The following is a 15,866-nucleotide window of genomic DNA, read 5'->3' as shown; positions in this document are numbered from 1 at the left end:
AACAACAAAATGCAAACATCCGGGCCCAACACTAGATGGTGATCTATGCACAGTGTGTGATCTGCAGCTCATATGCCTCGAACATCAATTTATGTAGCAGCTGCAAACGACTGATAGGAAAATAATCTAAAAGGATAGTCACAAAAGTAATCGGTCTGGTTCTCTTATTTAGCACTCATAGCTCCTGGTAAGGGTGTTCATAATTTCTTAACTTCAGAAGGCAGAAGCCATTTTTACATATTCCCAGCTCAAGATCTGCATTCATTAAACAGGTTAATCAGTAAAGGCACTGGTGTTGCATGTAGTTGTCACTGACAATATGCCAACATTACATGCTTCTCAGAGCCTCATAAATAGGCAATTAATTATATGGGCATTTGCAATGCTACTCTAAAACAAGAAGGATTTTCGTATGTGCATTGACTAACCTGACTGCAAGATGGTATTGACTCTGCATTCTCAAACAGTAACAAAACAAAACTGATCAGCCTGGTTAGCAAGGCTGCTACCACTATTGGTGATACTAATTACTGAATTACATATGCTGTTAGTATTGGCTTCACACAAATTGATATTAAATTCAAAGTACCTTTCCTTTTCATATTTTCCAAAATGATTTAAGGCACTGATGATCTCTTCACTATTCATATGAATTCTGTAAAAGAAAATACAGAACATCTATTTTGACAAAATTAATAAATGCAGGTAGCAATGACATCCTAATGTAGTGAACAAAGAGCACTATGAAACGGCACACTGACGTTAAGCTCTACTTACAAAGAGTGTCTATATACATGCGAGGCAAAACAACTTGTGCTGCTGCAAGGTCTTCTGAACTGTTTGGATGTGGAGTATTTTAGCAGCGTTAGAGTGAACCCCGCAACATACCAAAAATCAGCATCTGGTGCATGAACTCAAAGTAGCTGACATAAGTTCAAGCAGCACTCCCACTGCTTGTGAGTTAATGGAAACATACTTGGATAGGAACAAAACAAACCTATACAAAGCAAACAGTTCTGGCTGATGTATAGCTCAGTAACACATACAACTTATCAGCACCCAGGCAACCCACACACAACATATATCCATGCCCACAAGCTGAGGCACAATAACATGTATACATGAACCTATAAATGCACATAAATCAATAGCCACGCAGACACAAATGCACACAGAACAAAAATACAACCACTGAGGCATCCAGATACCCATGCACACCAATCTTTTATCCTAGTTCACAGTCATAAGCACAACACCTACCATACACCAAAACAGTGTAGCATACATAAAGGTAATAATGTTCCCAGGATTACATACGCACGCAGGCACCCATTGCACACAACAGGAATCCTTTTTCTTAAAAGCAAAACAGGGGATGAATGCAAGCTGACCACAAATGAACATGCAAATACAATCAATCACACTATGTGAGTACACAAGCATGTATGCACAACAATAAATGGGTAATGTATGACTGAGCTTTGCGATGGAACGATCAATGGTTGTTAGAGTTGATACATCAATACCTAGATATATGCATACGTGTTGATGAAAAAAACTGATGCTTAGATGAATGATGTGGATATATGCATAAATGAGTGTGTTGGTTGAGGAAGGATTATATAAATTGCTGGGTGAACCACGATATTGGAAGATAAACATATGTAGGTAAATATTGCCCAGTTGTCCACCAACTAACTCAAAATTACTCGCCCATTCATTGATACATGCACTTTCCTTTCATTCAACCATGTAAGAACTTGCGTATGCATCCATCCACTTAAACATTCATCAGGTCATGAATTCACTCGTCTACATTCATAAATCCACTCATTCACGCATGCATAGTCACTAATTCATTTGTCTTGACACTTGCTCATCCATTCATTCATCCAACCATTGCCTTATAATATTCATGCGTTCACACACACAAGCATTCCAATCAACAAATAAGTAATTCTATTTATAGATTCCAGTAAAAGCTCTTGATTCAGGTCACTGTAAGTGTAAAGTTTTTGAACAATACCTTGATGTTGCATCTATTTAAATAGCTGGGAGCCACAGCAAGCAATGCAACTTGATGAAGGGGAACACAGTATGACAATGGTTCTTGGTATTATAAGCATCCATACAGAAAATCTCCAAATCACAATAACAATTAACACAAAATCTTTTAAGCAACCTCAGGGATGATATACAGCTGGGGGAGAAAAGGGTACTAGGCAGTAGTGGTAGCCCTTCATGGATGGGGCATGGCAGTGTACCCTACATAGTCACTCATCCTAATCTCATAAATTGAGACCTCACTTATTTGCATTGAACAGCAAAGGCTGCAGCCTGTTGGCTGCTTGCCCTTACTAGTGATCCATCATTGGTTCACTTTATGTGCTATATTCAAACTGGTAACTTTCTTTCCCCCATGAACATTCATTGCCAGGTACTTCTATCTTTACAAGGTGACTATTCACTACTAGTATCATGCATCAATAATGAATGTGTTACTTACCCTGAAAGCATCTATTCATAGTGTGTTGTCATGTCTTTTAGGATAGCCCTGTCATGTATACCCCATTTCAAATACATTGTCCCATCCACACGACAATAACTATTCTAAACAAGTAACCTTTTACCTAGTAGCTTACCCCTATCTCTTCGACACCAGGCTCTCTGTATTGTATCATAATCTCTGTACCAGACGTACATAAACAAGTCCTCAGGCACAGTATAATTATTCTGTAAAAGGCTTACCACTTTTTCATCCTTGGCCAACAGCCAGCTGTGAATGATCGCATTTGTTTGGAAAAACATTGATGATTGTTCTCAAAACATTTATGGTTGTTTTCAAAACATATCGGTTCTAGAAGAAACCCTGGAGTGACCACTCTAGTATAAAAGACCCTAGGGGTTTCTTGGCTACATATATACTCACAAATACAATCTACATGCACAGATCTAGGCTAGGTACATTTAGGCAAACTACTTAGGGCGCACATTTTAGGAATATGCAAGTGCTACTGTTTTTATCTGAACTGCTTATGTTCATCTTATTAGCAATATGGTAGAAATGTATCTACTATTTACTATATTGGTACCAGCAATCTTTTTCGTATGCTTCGGTCTCCTGATAATCTCAGCACATATGTTTTACACAAGGCTGTCGCTGGACCAATAAATGCTTATTGAAACAGTCTAATATCCATCCTGTGTATTTTCTGAGAAAAAGCATTCACAAGTGTCCAAGCGAAACATTCTGTACTGTTTTCCACAGTCCCTGAGAAATCAGAGTTGTCCTGTTCAGTGGTTTCCAGAGACTACCTACACCAGTGTAAGGTACAGGGGGGTGGTAGTGGTACTTTAGAACTAGCTGGTCTAACAGCTAATATATCCTGTGGGGTATCTGGAAGCGGTTGGGACAACAAGCCCTCAGTTTAGGTTATCCAAAATGTGCAGATCCTGGGGATTTCTAGGAACTAAACGACGTAGTGCCCAACGTGGGTTAGGTTCGTGAAGTGGTCTTGCTTGTAGTGGAACTGCACATCGAAGACAGGAGCCAGAAGTCTTCAGTTTGATGAAGTATTTAATAATATATTTGGAAGATAGGTAAAGCAGTGTAAAGGGCTCAGGTTAGCAGGTACAACTGCCACAGAAGCCTTCTCTATTCATAGAGCAACATTCTCTACAGATTAATATATAGAATACATGAGCCACTACAAAAGAACATTCTAACATAACTATTCTCTATAAAAGAGGAACACTATTTCACAAAGTACAGATGCCACAGTTCGTATATTAACAGTAGAAATCTGAGTTGTTCAGTCGTGCTTTCTCAGAAAGCCCTACTCACACTTTTCAGAGAGGTCTCAAGTGGGAAGGGAAACCTGCCTCAGCTGAGCAGACATACTCTGTGTATTAGCTTAAGGTTTAACAAGCTTGTGAGGGGAAAAAGTTCCCACATTGTGCAAAACCCATAGTCACATAAATCTTTTTTCTCTTGTCCTGAAAATGACCAGAGTCATTGAGTGGAGGTTCGGGCTTGGGGCAAGAAGATGTAGTAACTATCAAGCTGTTGGAACACTGTGTGCCTGCAACAGTTGGCTGGGTTACCTTTGTGATGGAGGCACACTAGGTGTTCGGATCGGAGGTATTCTATTCTTGGGTTCAGTTCTTGCCTGCATATCGGCATACTACATTGTTCCACACATACATTGAAGTTCAACCAACAGATGAATAAATTCCATACGAAGACATTGAATTCCCATTCACTTACCAGCAAAACAGAAACTGGTTTAAAGGCACACTCCCACACACATCTGCCGTGAGACTCGGTCCAATCAGTATAGAAAGAACAACCCGGCTGGTCTTAGCGACATACATTTAACATCCTGAAATAGATACACTACCAGTGGATGAACTCCGTGCCATATACAAAGTCATAGTCAGGCTACACAGACACATTGTCCAGTTTGTCATACGAACATGTCGTATGACAAACAGTCAAACCTGCTAGAAATGCTCTAGCTGGTCCACATCAGACCACACCTACAATGAACCCACACACACTGAAATCAGTAATAGGGACAATTTTTTCCTAACTGGAGCAAATTACGTACTGGATTGCACAAAAAATTCCACAGCTGGAAGCAATATTTCAACATATGGGACCGCAGGAAAAACAAAGAATGCTAACCATTTGCTTGCCAATGGAGATGGTTCCCTCGATTGAGGATTGTACCACATGGGGAACAAACTTTCCTGCCATATACATCAGAATACACAGTACCCCTTCCATAGCAGTCATTCCAGAGGTATTGAAACAGATACAGAATGAGTAGAGGGCAGGTCCTGCCCTGGACTTGGGAATGAAACTGATGGGTAACTGTGCCCAAGTCTCTGCTATCATCCTGAGCAACATAAAGGGGGAGGTAGCAGCAGTGGCCATACACAGTTGCCATGGGAAAATGGCTACTTTATATAAGAAGCGAAAATTACCCAAAAATATTGAAGAAACCTATTCAGCATTTTTGAAATCCAAGCAGAGAAGCCACAAATGGCGGGTAGTCCCGACAAGGACGACACGAAGAGAGGACCCGCTTCTTCTAAAAAGAATTGGGAAAATTAAAATTCTAAAAATAACACGATCGAGGGGTGGGTCTCCCCAACGAGAGTTCTCTGACAAGAGGTATAACCTTAGAAGTAGTGATAATATAAAGGAAACCTGATGGGTATCAGGACACTGATACACATTCCTATTGTTCTTTTCAGGGTTCACAAATTCATCAAAACACTGAGTGGGACGGGCGATCAGTACAAAAGTGGGTAGATCTACCAAAGACAAAAAGAGAAACACATTGGAATTCAGATTATATTATCAAACATGAAGAGCAGCCTAAAGCAAAGCCTCAATTCATAAAGAAGAAAGTAGCTGGCTCAAAAATTAGAAATGCCCAGGTCCTGAGGACTCAGCTTCTGAACGGGGAATGGGCTCTGACGATCCTAGACAGCACAGCAGAAGTTACTCGCCAGAACCTGAAGGCTTTTCTGGTGCCAGCAGTATTGAATGAACACATCACTGTGGAAACACCTGATACGAGAGTTTGTGTTCCACATCGATTACACAAATTTCCACTCCAGATAGAGGGGGACATCTCAAGAAAGGTTAAAGATCTCTTTTGGGACATACGTATATGACATACAGCTAGCAGAAAAAGATTGGCCGCCTGCGTTTGTGATGGATTGCCCAAAAAGGGAAAGCTTAATTTTGCCTGCCTTCTCCGACTTTGCAGGAGTGGGCGCTAGAGCTAGCCCCGGTATTATACTGCAACCATGTAGGGTGGGTCGTGGAGTCTACTCACCATGAAATCCCATTAAAATCTACTGCAAATCCACAGAGACAGTACCATATCATAACAATAAAAAAAAACAGGTCAAAGAAATTCTAGACCATCTTGAATACCGAAGTGTAATCGAGACTTGCACCTCCCTGATGAACAATCCTTTGTTTCCAGTAATGAAACCGGACAACACATTGTCTAGTTTTATATTACCCACATTTGAACACATGCACACAAACATTTGCAGATCAAAACACACACAGTGCCGCATTGAGGAATAACATTGTGCAAAAGAAATAAAAAACTACATTAGATCTCTCCAATGGATTCTTCTGCCAAAATATAGCTACAGACAGCAGATATTTGACAGCATTTTCTGCCCGCTGCACTCCACGTCACTTCCTTCGTTTTCCTGAAGGGCACAAGAACAGCCCAGGGCTATTCTCTGCAAGAGTGTCAGAAATATTACAAAAAAGCAATGGAGGCAGTGTCCTGTGTAGGTGGCATCTATCTAAAAGACGATGGATTACTTGAACACTTGTGCAAGTTTAAACTTGGATGCTATGGCATGTCAGCGATTTATGCTAGATTTCCATTGAAATGAATGGGCACTCCATGACGAGCTGACCTTGTCATTAGCATCCAAGTGGTTAACAACATAATTGTAGGATTTTAAATTTGGGCTACAAAATTAATTTCAAGAAATCTAAAAATGCCCATCCCAATGTCCTATTTTGGGGATATAAACGGTCAAGTAAAGGCAAGAGCCTGGCAGCCAACTTTTTAGAAAAGTGTGCCCTACTGCAACCTCCAAAGACTCAAAGGTTTGCAATCCATATTAGGATTTCAAAATTTTGGCAGAACATACATTCTAGATAATGCAAAAAGAGTAAAACCTTTTGACGATTTAATCAGACCTGCTTTCACAGCACATCAGTGAACAGAGCAACACACAAACACTCTCCGTTCAGTTCAGGCTGACATGACAGCATCCAAATATGTGCACACATTTGAATTCTACAAACTTGGTGATTGGGTGGTCCCGGGTTTATCAGGATATAAGTACATCACTTTCAATGAAGGTGAGACAATCACGTTGGCATACAAATAACATTTATACACAAATGCTGAAATGCGATTTGCGGTAACTGAAAAAATATTGTTCGCAGTACAGACTGCTGTAGTGAGAGAAAGAGCACTAGCACCGGGGCAATGCATAATTGACGTAACCCCGGTACCAACTTTAGAAGCTGTTACCAAAGTGAGCATTCCAAATGCAAAAGCACTGCATCCGCGATGGATACAAGGGGCTAATTCTCCCACTGCAACAGATGTAGATATCAAATTTGATTCTACATTTAAAACACAAGCGTTCCTGCAGTGCGAACAAGAATATCCTCTCCTGAATGAAATCTTGCCTCTAGAAAAATATGAATACGTCATGAATAGTGATGGTTCTGCACAGCCTGCCATAGGAAGGAAACAGCAGTGTAACGCAGCATGTGCAATAGTGAAGGGATATAAGCAGGATGGTAAATTTCATCCCAGCAATAAGACTACACAATCTGGGAGATTGTACAGCGCAGTTGGCAGAGATGAAAGCCCTGATATTAGCAATACAGCATACAGATCGGCAATTCCCCAAATTGATAGTGTGCAATTCATTTTATTGTGTGCAGACCCATAATGAGTATCTTCATTACTGGGGCCAAAATGAGTTTAGAGTTTAGAGATTACAAGGGCTGTACAATTATACATACATTGTTATGGGAACAAGTGGCAAAGCAGAAAGAATACCTGCCACAGGTTCAAGTTATTCACACCTGGAGTCATCAGCGTGTTGGCGTACACGTTGAAGGGAATCCACTGGCTGATGAAGCTGCCAAGGCCATTACTGCAATCACTCGTTTCAGCATGAGGATAGACGGAGACATACTCATAGCAGTGAATGGCTCAAAGAACGGCTCTGCAGTCCCGAAAGGCTTTCCACTCATAACAATTCCTATAAATCAGTTGTGCAAAACACACTGTATGCCCAATTTCCAGGAGTGGGGGATAGAGCTATAATAAACATAGATCACAGATTAGGTTTAATTCTAGCTGCACACAAGGGTCTGGACTCCGCACATGCAGGAGTCCCATTTACAGTTTCATTACTGTAGCGGCGATTCTGGTGGCCAAGTTTATCTAAACAACCATACGCTTATGTCTTAAAGTGAGACATCAGTCAGCAGATGAAAGCTTCACCGTAGCACGGCCATCACAAAGACAATTATTCATTTATGACAGAACCTTTAGCATTTGTCTATTTGGATCACTGCCGCCCCTTAAATTCAGACGGGGCTTCCAAGTAATCTTGCCACCAAGATAGGTTCATGCTCTAGGTTTCTATGGGTTCGGCCTCAGCGCTCTGCTGACGCTTGAACTGTTATAAAAATGTAGCTACTCTTTATCGGGCCATACGCAATTGGCACGTTACATTCAGACTGTGGCCGTGCGATTAGCTCTCGAGCTTAAAAGGAAGCCATGGAAAGTATTGGGGTGGCCTCGAGGTACTCTTCCACCTACCATCCTGAGGGAAATTAGGTGGTAGAGAGGAAATACCGAGACCTAAGGCAATCCTCAACAGCAAGGGTATTAGGTGTGGGCGGTAGTTGGGTCAATGACCTATATGGGGACCAGAGGGTACTAACCAATATACCAAGTAAATCCTTGGGAGGACATAGCCCCTATGAGATCCTGTTCGGGACAAGAATGTGAGTACCTGACCTCGATTGTGCCAGCACAGTGGCGGATATAAAACCATTTGAATGATCGTTTGGCTGTCTTACAGGAACTCAATGAATTCCAGGCATTACTAGGCAAAGTAAAATGCAGAGCCACTGAGGCAGTGAAACCGGTTCCCGCAAGACCTGTCTGGGTCCCGAAGATTGGGGACCTGATCAGAGAAAAGATTGTAGACAAGGAGGAGTCTGGGCCACCCTACAGAACACCTGTGCCTGTCCTGGGGGTTCAAGGAACAAGAACAGTACTTCTTCCGCCTCTTGCCAGCAAAAAAGAAATAGCATTTGCAATGCAATAGGTCTCGCAGCATTAAAGTTTGAGTTACTGGTATTGTAAATGACAATGCTTTGCATTAATTTTTTTTTCTTTAATTTACAATTGGTATATAAACATTGTTTGTGAATGGTTAGCTGTTGCTTATGCTAAGCAAAGTTGGCAGTAATATAGAGTGCTAGTCTTAGTTGTTATAAGCATGCTGATTTAAAGTGCTCAGATACCTGCGGGTAAATTTGCGCTATATAAAAGTGAAATTTTTTTTTAAAAAATGCGAGACCAATTGCATTGCAAATGTTTGTTAAAACTGTGATCGCCATCCAGATCTCTGCCCACCCAAAAAAAAAATAACACTTTCTCTGTAATTTCCAGTTTTACTTAATTCGACGCAGAAGCGCCAAGATTACCTAATGAATATCAGCAAGGACCAGTGCCAAGACTCTGTTCTAGATCTTCACTAACCGATCGGCACCCTTAGACACAGTGAACCCTGGTTCATGACCTCCCAATCAACAGAGGCGATAGCTATGCATTCATTTAGGTCATTCGTAGTAAATTGTACAAAACAGATAAAAAGAAGTTACTTTTGCTCATACAAAAGAACTGTGGCCTTCTACAGAGACCTGCGGGATTCACATGATCTCTGTTTTTCCATCTTAGTGAAATGATGAACTACAATTTAGGTTATCACTTGTAAGCCGACAACAAAATCAAAATATTCAAGGATGTGGATAATCACAACATTTTTAAAGAGAGCCTCCCACATGTAAATCATTTGGTAAGCCAAAATTGTCTTTGCATCAGTACAGTAAATACAGAAACCTTGCTCAGACTGTGCAGACACGTATGATTAAATGTTGATTCGCTGCTACTCCAGTTCCCTCAAGTAAAGTCAGAAACTTGGAATGCATGTTCAACTCCAAGTTACCCAACATTATGGATGCAAACAATGTACCCAAGAACAGTTTTACAGCCTTTGATGCATTTGTGAATACTCAATCTCCTATAGACATCATTAAATTACCCTTGCAGTGATCCTATTTGTAATGCCTGTCCCTTCATCATTGTTTTCCTACCTTTCACGGGGGCTAACAACGTAGCACTGTTGACGATACACTGAAGACGTGTTTAAAGAAACTCTCCAGATAGACCTCTCTGTAGGTGAAGTGATCCCTCTCTTGCTTATTGAAGTATCTTTAAGGCAAAATGCAGTCGCTACACAAATTTCAAAAGTCAGCCCTGGTGAAATGTAAAATATGTATTTCTTTTGTATGCAAATGATAGAATGTGCCCAGATTCTACCCTTCGCCGTCTCCAGACTGCTTACGTGGTGTAATGAAGCTATACAAAGCTAAAAAAAACAAATAAATAAACCTGTCTCTTTACCAAAAAGATTAGCACGAGCCTGGTGCTTTCTGCCCCCATTCGAAACTCTATAAAGTGTATGTGCGCAACATGTCGCCACCACACAGAATACCAATGAATAACTAAATCCACATATAACTAAACAAATGTGTCTCTGCTTCACAAGCAAGATCGCGGTACCTACCTCTCGTTTCGTCAATCGTTGCAGGCTATCTAAGCGCACTGAAGTGCCTGGAAGGCAGCGTGTTGGCGCTACGCAAAACACCAATAACTGCATTAATGGGTCTTTTGCTGGGTAGGAATACAGCATGGCGAGCCTAGCTCCCTCTATCACTCCAGATTCTCAAAACATTCTGATGTACCTTGAAGGCACCACGTTAACGCTCTACAAAATACGAACCAGTAGGCTAATAATATTTATGTGTATCGAGTTGGAAAACACGAGTGCACTCTGCTTTTCTACTCCGGAACATCGTGCGCTCTGAAGTGTCTGAAAGGCAAATTGGAAATAACCTAATGTTCTGAAGAATGCCCAAAAGGATGATAATTGTGATACCACAGATTCAGACAATAAGTGAGATGTTTCCAAAGCTTTCGGTATTGTTCACAGCAGCTCTTAACCCACCCAAGATAACAACACTTACTTAATTCCTTTGACCCTTGTGTCTGGAGGCCAAATGCAAGAACAAGAAATAATCTAATGTTGCTCTGGAAAATGCACAAATGCCTGATTATGACAATTAGAATACCTTTGGTTCAGCAAATGATAATGAAATAATTGCAATACATTCTGCTTTGGTCTGGGCCCATACAAACAGATTTCCATGATCCCTATCTCTAAAGACTGGAGTATCCCAGAACTAGTGTCAGTTGTTTTACATGCCAATTTTAACCCTAAATTTAATCTATTATTCAGCACTCTAATTCCACATTGATCACAGTATTGGATTTTAAAATGTTTAACTGTTCACCAAAAGTAGGAGGGTCACTTGTTGCCTAAAGTTTATGGTGGAAGACTCTCAATCTCAAGGTTAACAGCTCAAGTCCTGATGCCTTCGTTGTCATGTGTGTTTCTCAACAAAGAGTTCCAAATTTAAATGGACCAAGCAAATGGTGATTTCTTTCTGTCATCCAAACAACTGAGAGCTGGTGGCCTTGGTGGTTCTAATTTCCTTACGCTGGGTGGCTCATGCCTGGTTCGATCTCTCCTCACAATGGCCACAGACATTTGTCAGCACAAATTTATATAGGGGAAACATCCTTTAGTCTGTAAATTGCTGATGGATATCAGATATTCCACCCTCTAACCTCACTTATTCCTTAACGTGGGATAAACTATTTATGTAATTGTTCCAAGCCGCCACTAGAGTAATGGCATTCAGAGGTATGAATTAAAGACTACTGATTGTAGAACATCCTTTTCTCGTTTGTTAATCAGTCTTTAAAAACACACCACACACACACACACACACACACACACACACACACACACACACACACACACACACACACACACACACACACACACACACACACACACACACACACACACACACACACACACACACACACACACACACACACACACACACACACACACACACACACACACACACACACACACACACACACACACACACACACACACACACACACACACACACACACACACACACACACACACACACACACACACACACACACACACAAAACCATCCTTGTGGGGACTATGTGTGAATACCAGCCTTGTGGGGACTAACCTTTTGCAATGTTTTTACAACACACTAATAACAGAAAAATGTTAAGAAAAAATTCAGGATACAGGATCCTGCTTCAAATTTGCAAATATATTGTTATTTAATCGTGCGCACAGCACCATCCTTGTGGGGACTTGAACATGTGCTACCATCCTTGTGGGGACCTAGTCCCTAACACTAGTTGTGATTGAATACAGTCAAAGGCACATGGCTAAATGTTTATTTTATCAACAATATACACAAGCAACATTATATTCTATTCATATATGAATTGCTGCATATATACTAGGTGTATACATTTAAGACAGAGTATGTTAATGTGCCGAAAAATATATCATGCTTAAAGAAAGAGTCTTAATGCTATATTTACCCTATTTATTAGTGCATACAATCTTAGGAGATAAGGGAACTAACATATGGAATTAAGGAATATGGTCAAGTGGAACCCAGGGCTTAATTAGCTGCTTACATTTTTGCCAAAATAGATTTTCAAGTCCCCACAGAGATAGTAAGTGAAGATCATTGTGTTTAAGTCTCCATAGAAATAGTGTGTACATTCAAAGCTTAAATTCCATTATAAATAGTGTGAAGCTAATGATGTTCAAGTCCACACCTTGGCTGTGTATAATTATAGGAATGCTCAAGTCCCCGCAGTGATAGTGTGTTATTACAGTGTTGTTCAAGTCCCCACAAAGATGGTGTGTTATTATAGTGATGTTCAAGTCCCCACAGAGATAGTGTGTTATTACAGTGTTGTTCAAGTCCCCACAAAGATGGTGTGTTATTATAGTGATGTTCAAGTCCCCACAGAGATAGTGTGTTATTACAGTGTTGTTCAAGTCCCCACAAAGATGGTGTGTTATCATAGAGATGTTCAAGTCCCCATAGAGATGGTGTGTTATTATTGTGATGTTTAAGTCCCCACAGAGATAGTGTGTAATTACAGTGTTGTTTAAGTCCCCACAGAGATAGTGCATGAAGGTGATTGTGTTTAAGTCCTCATTAAAATAGGGCCCGATTCACAAAGGTAAATTTAGACCAGGAGTCTAACTTTACTTCTTTTCAATGTTCACCAAGCCCCATACAGAGAATGTTAAGCTGATCAAGTCGAAGCAAACACAAGGAGATGATGGACGGAGTGCTGAAACTTTTTAGTCACTCACTCCAAGTCACGGATCTGGGTTAAATCCATCCTTGTTCTTTAGCTCACTTCACCACCCCAGTTCTGACCCAGCTATATGCAAATCAGTGTTGACCCTGTGCCTCATTGGGAACAGTCCAACCCAAACTGACAAGCCATGTCTTCCCGAGACTGTAAACAAGCATCCTGCGACCAGTTTCAGGGTAACACCCCTCATCAACCACTAGCTTGAATCCAGTGGCAAAGTGATCAAGGACCCCACATCTGGGCCTACCCTCGCAACTTAGGACGAACAAATGAAACACAAGGAGATTATGGACGGAGTGCTGAAATGTTTCAGTCACTCACCCCCAGTCACAGATCTGGGTTGAATCTATCATCGTTCTTTAGCTCACTTTGTCACCCCAGTTCATACCTAGCTATATGCAAATCAGTCTTAACCCTGTGCCTCCTGACACCCCCTACTGCTTCAAGTCAAAACAGAGCTTGTGTTTAATTACAGGAATGCTCACGCCCCCACAGAGATGATATGTTTTATAGTGATGTTCAAGTTCCCACAAGGATGGTGTTTTATTATAGTTTTTTCAAGCTGTCACAAAGATAGTGTGTTATTATAGCGATGTTTAAGTCCCCACAGATATAGTTCATGAAGATGACTGTGTTTAAGTCCTCATTAAAATAGGGCAAAATTCACAATGTTAAACTTAGACAAAAAATATAACTTTTCTACTTTTCAGTTTCAACAATGTAAACTTAGACTAAAAGTCTAACTTTACTACTTATTAGTATTCACAAAGCCCCATACAGGGAATGCGAAGCTGATGATGCTCAAGCCAAAATAGAGCTTGCCTGTAAATACAGGAACGCTCAAGTCCCCACAGAGATGGTTTGTGACTATAGTAATACCATGGTTGTTAAAGAGAATGTGTGATTATAGACATGCCCAGGTCCCCACAGACATAGTGTGTGATTATAGACATGCTCAGGTCCCCACAGAGATAGTGTGTGATTATAGACATGCCCAGGTCCCTATAGAGATAGTGTGTGATTATAGACATGCCCAGGTCCCCAGAGAGATAGTGTGTGATTATAGAGATGTTGAGGTCCCCACAGAGATAGTGTGTGACTATAGACATGCTCAGGTCCCCACAGAGATAGTGTGTGATTATAGACATGCCCAGGTCCCCACAGAGATAGTGTGTGATTATAGAGATGCCCAGGTCCCCACAGAGATAGTGTGTGATTATAGAGATGCCCAGGTCCCCACAGAGATAGTGTGTGATTATAGATATGCCAAGGTCCCCACAGAGATAGTGTGTGATTATAGAGATGTTGAGGTCCCCACAGAGATAGTGTGTGATAATAGAGATGGCGAGGTCCCCACAGAGATAGTGTGTGATTATAGATATGCCAAGGTCCCCACAGAGATAGTGTGTGATTATAGAGATGTTGAGGTCTCCACAGAGATGGTGTGTGACTGTAGTATTACTGCAGTTGCCAAATAGAATGTGTGTGAATACAGACATGCCCAGGTCCCCACAGAGATAGTGTGTGATTATAGACATGTCCAGGTCCCCACAGAGATAGCGTGTGAATAATAGAATGCATAGAGATAGCACACAGTTATAGTGAGTGATTATAGTCATGTACACGTCCTCACAGAGATATTATGCGATTATAGTGATGTTTAAGTGCCCACAGTGCTAATGTGTGATTACAGTCATATTCAAGTCTCCATCGTGATGTTTGCAATGATAGGTGTGTTGAAGAACCCATACAGATTGTATTAGTCTGGTGGTTTATGTGTTTGACCACTCTCTCACATGTCTGAATCCTGGTGCAACCACTCAGCCTTTATTCCTTCCAAGGTCTATACAATAAGTATTATTTACTTGCATAACATATGCTATTCAGCAACAAGTACTCTCAGGTGTGAATGTGCACTTTATATTTGCTCATGAGATGATGTGATAATAGTGGGACTCAAGCCACCACTAGAGATAGACTGTAATTAGCCCATATCTAAGAATCCCACTTCAAATGCAGCATTAACTGTATTGGCAAATGACATTGGCTTTTGAGACTACTGAAATGGTCCCCTATTAGACACGGTCTGGCCGAAATTCACTGGTTCCCAGTTAAACACAGCATTGAGTATAAAGACCTGTGCTTCACGCATAGGATAATGTATTGGAGGGATCCCAGCTATCTATTCCCCCTGATCAAGGCGTGTACACCCTCCAGACCGCCTAGATCTGGAGAAGCAGCGCTGGCAGTGATCTCCAGAGTATGCCAGGCAAGACTCGGGGGCTGCTCGTTTGGGCTGCGTGCAGCCAAGCTATGGAATTCAATGCAGATCAACCTAAGACTTAAATAGTCTGAGGCAAAGTTCCAGAAGAACCTGAAGACTTGGCTCTTTACAAAAAATCACGAGATGGGGCGAAAGACGGGATTGTGATCCATTCAGCTTCCTTATTCATATAACAAAAACATCAAGTGGGGAATAGATCCCTTGTCCTGAGTAACCAGGGCTTTTTGGATTTTGTGTAGTATACTGATAAAAAAACCCTCATTCACGTACAGAAGTAGGGGTGGCGGTATATCTTGATTCTCCACCAAACTCTTAAAAACGTGACAGCATCAGCATAGGGTTAGTTCTTATGCTTCCTCCACCCGGAGGTATACCCTCAGTTAGTTCAGTAGCGATCAGTGATA

At 41.1% G+C, this 15,866-nt stretch overlaps 1 protein-coding gene across 1 annotated transcript in view; it reads right to left on the bottom strand.

Moving 5' to 3' along the window:
* Positions 1 to 15,866, bottom strand: part of RNF17 (ring finger protein 17) — a 3,010,943-nt gene that overhangs the window by 2,346,431 nt on the left and 648,646 nt on the right. The window contains exon 12 of the mRNA XM_078657063.1: positions 590 to 655. Coding sequence (XP_078513189.1) covers positions 590 to 655 — 66 coding nt within the window. The remainder of the gene's footprint in view (positions 1 to 589; positions 656 to 15,866) is intronic.

Source organism: Lissotriton helveticus, chromosome 8 (genome assembly GCF_964261635.1).
Source record: "Lissotriton helveticus chromosome 8, aLisHel1.1, whole genome shotgun sequence".
Classification (NCBI taxonomy): Eukaryota; Metazoa; Chordata; class Amphibia; order Caudata; family Salamandridae; genus Lissotriton; species Lissotriton helveticus.
Note: the sequence above shows the minus strand (reverse complement) of the source record. Positions and strands in the feature narration are given on the sequence as shown.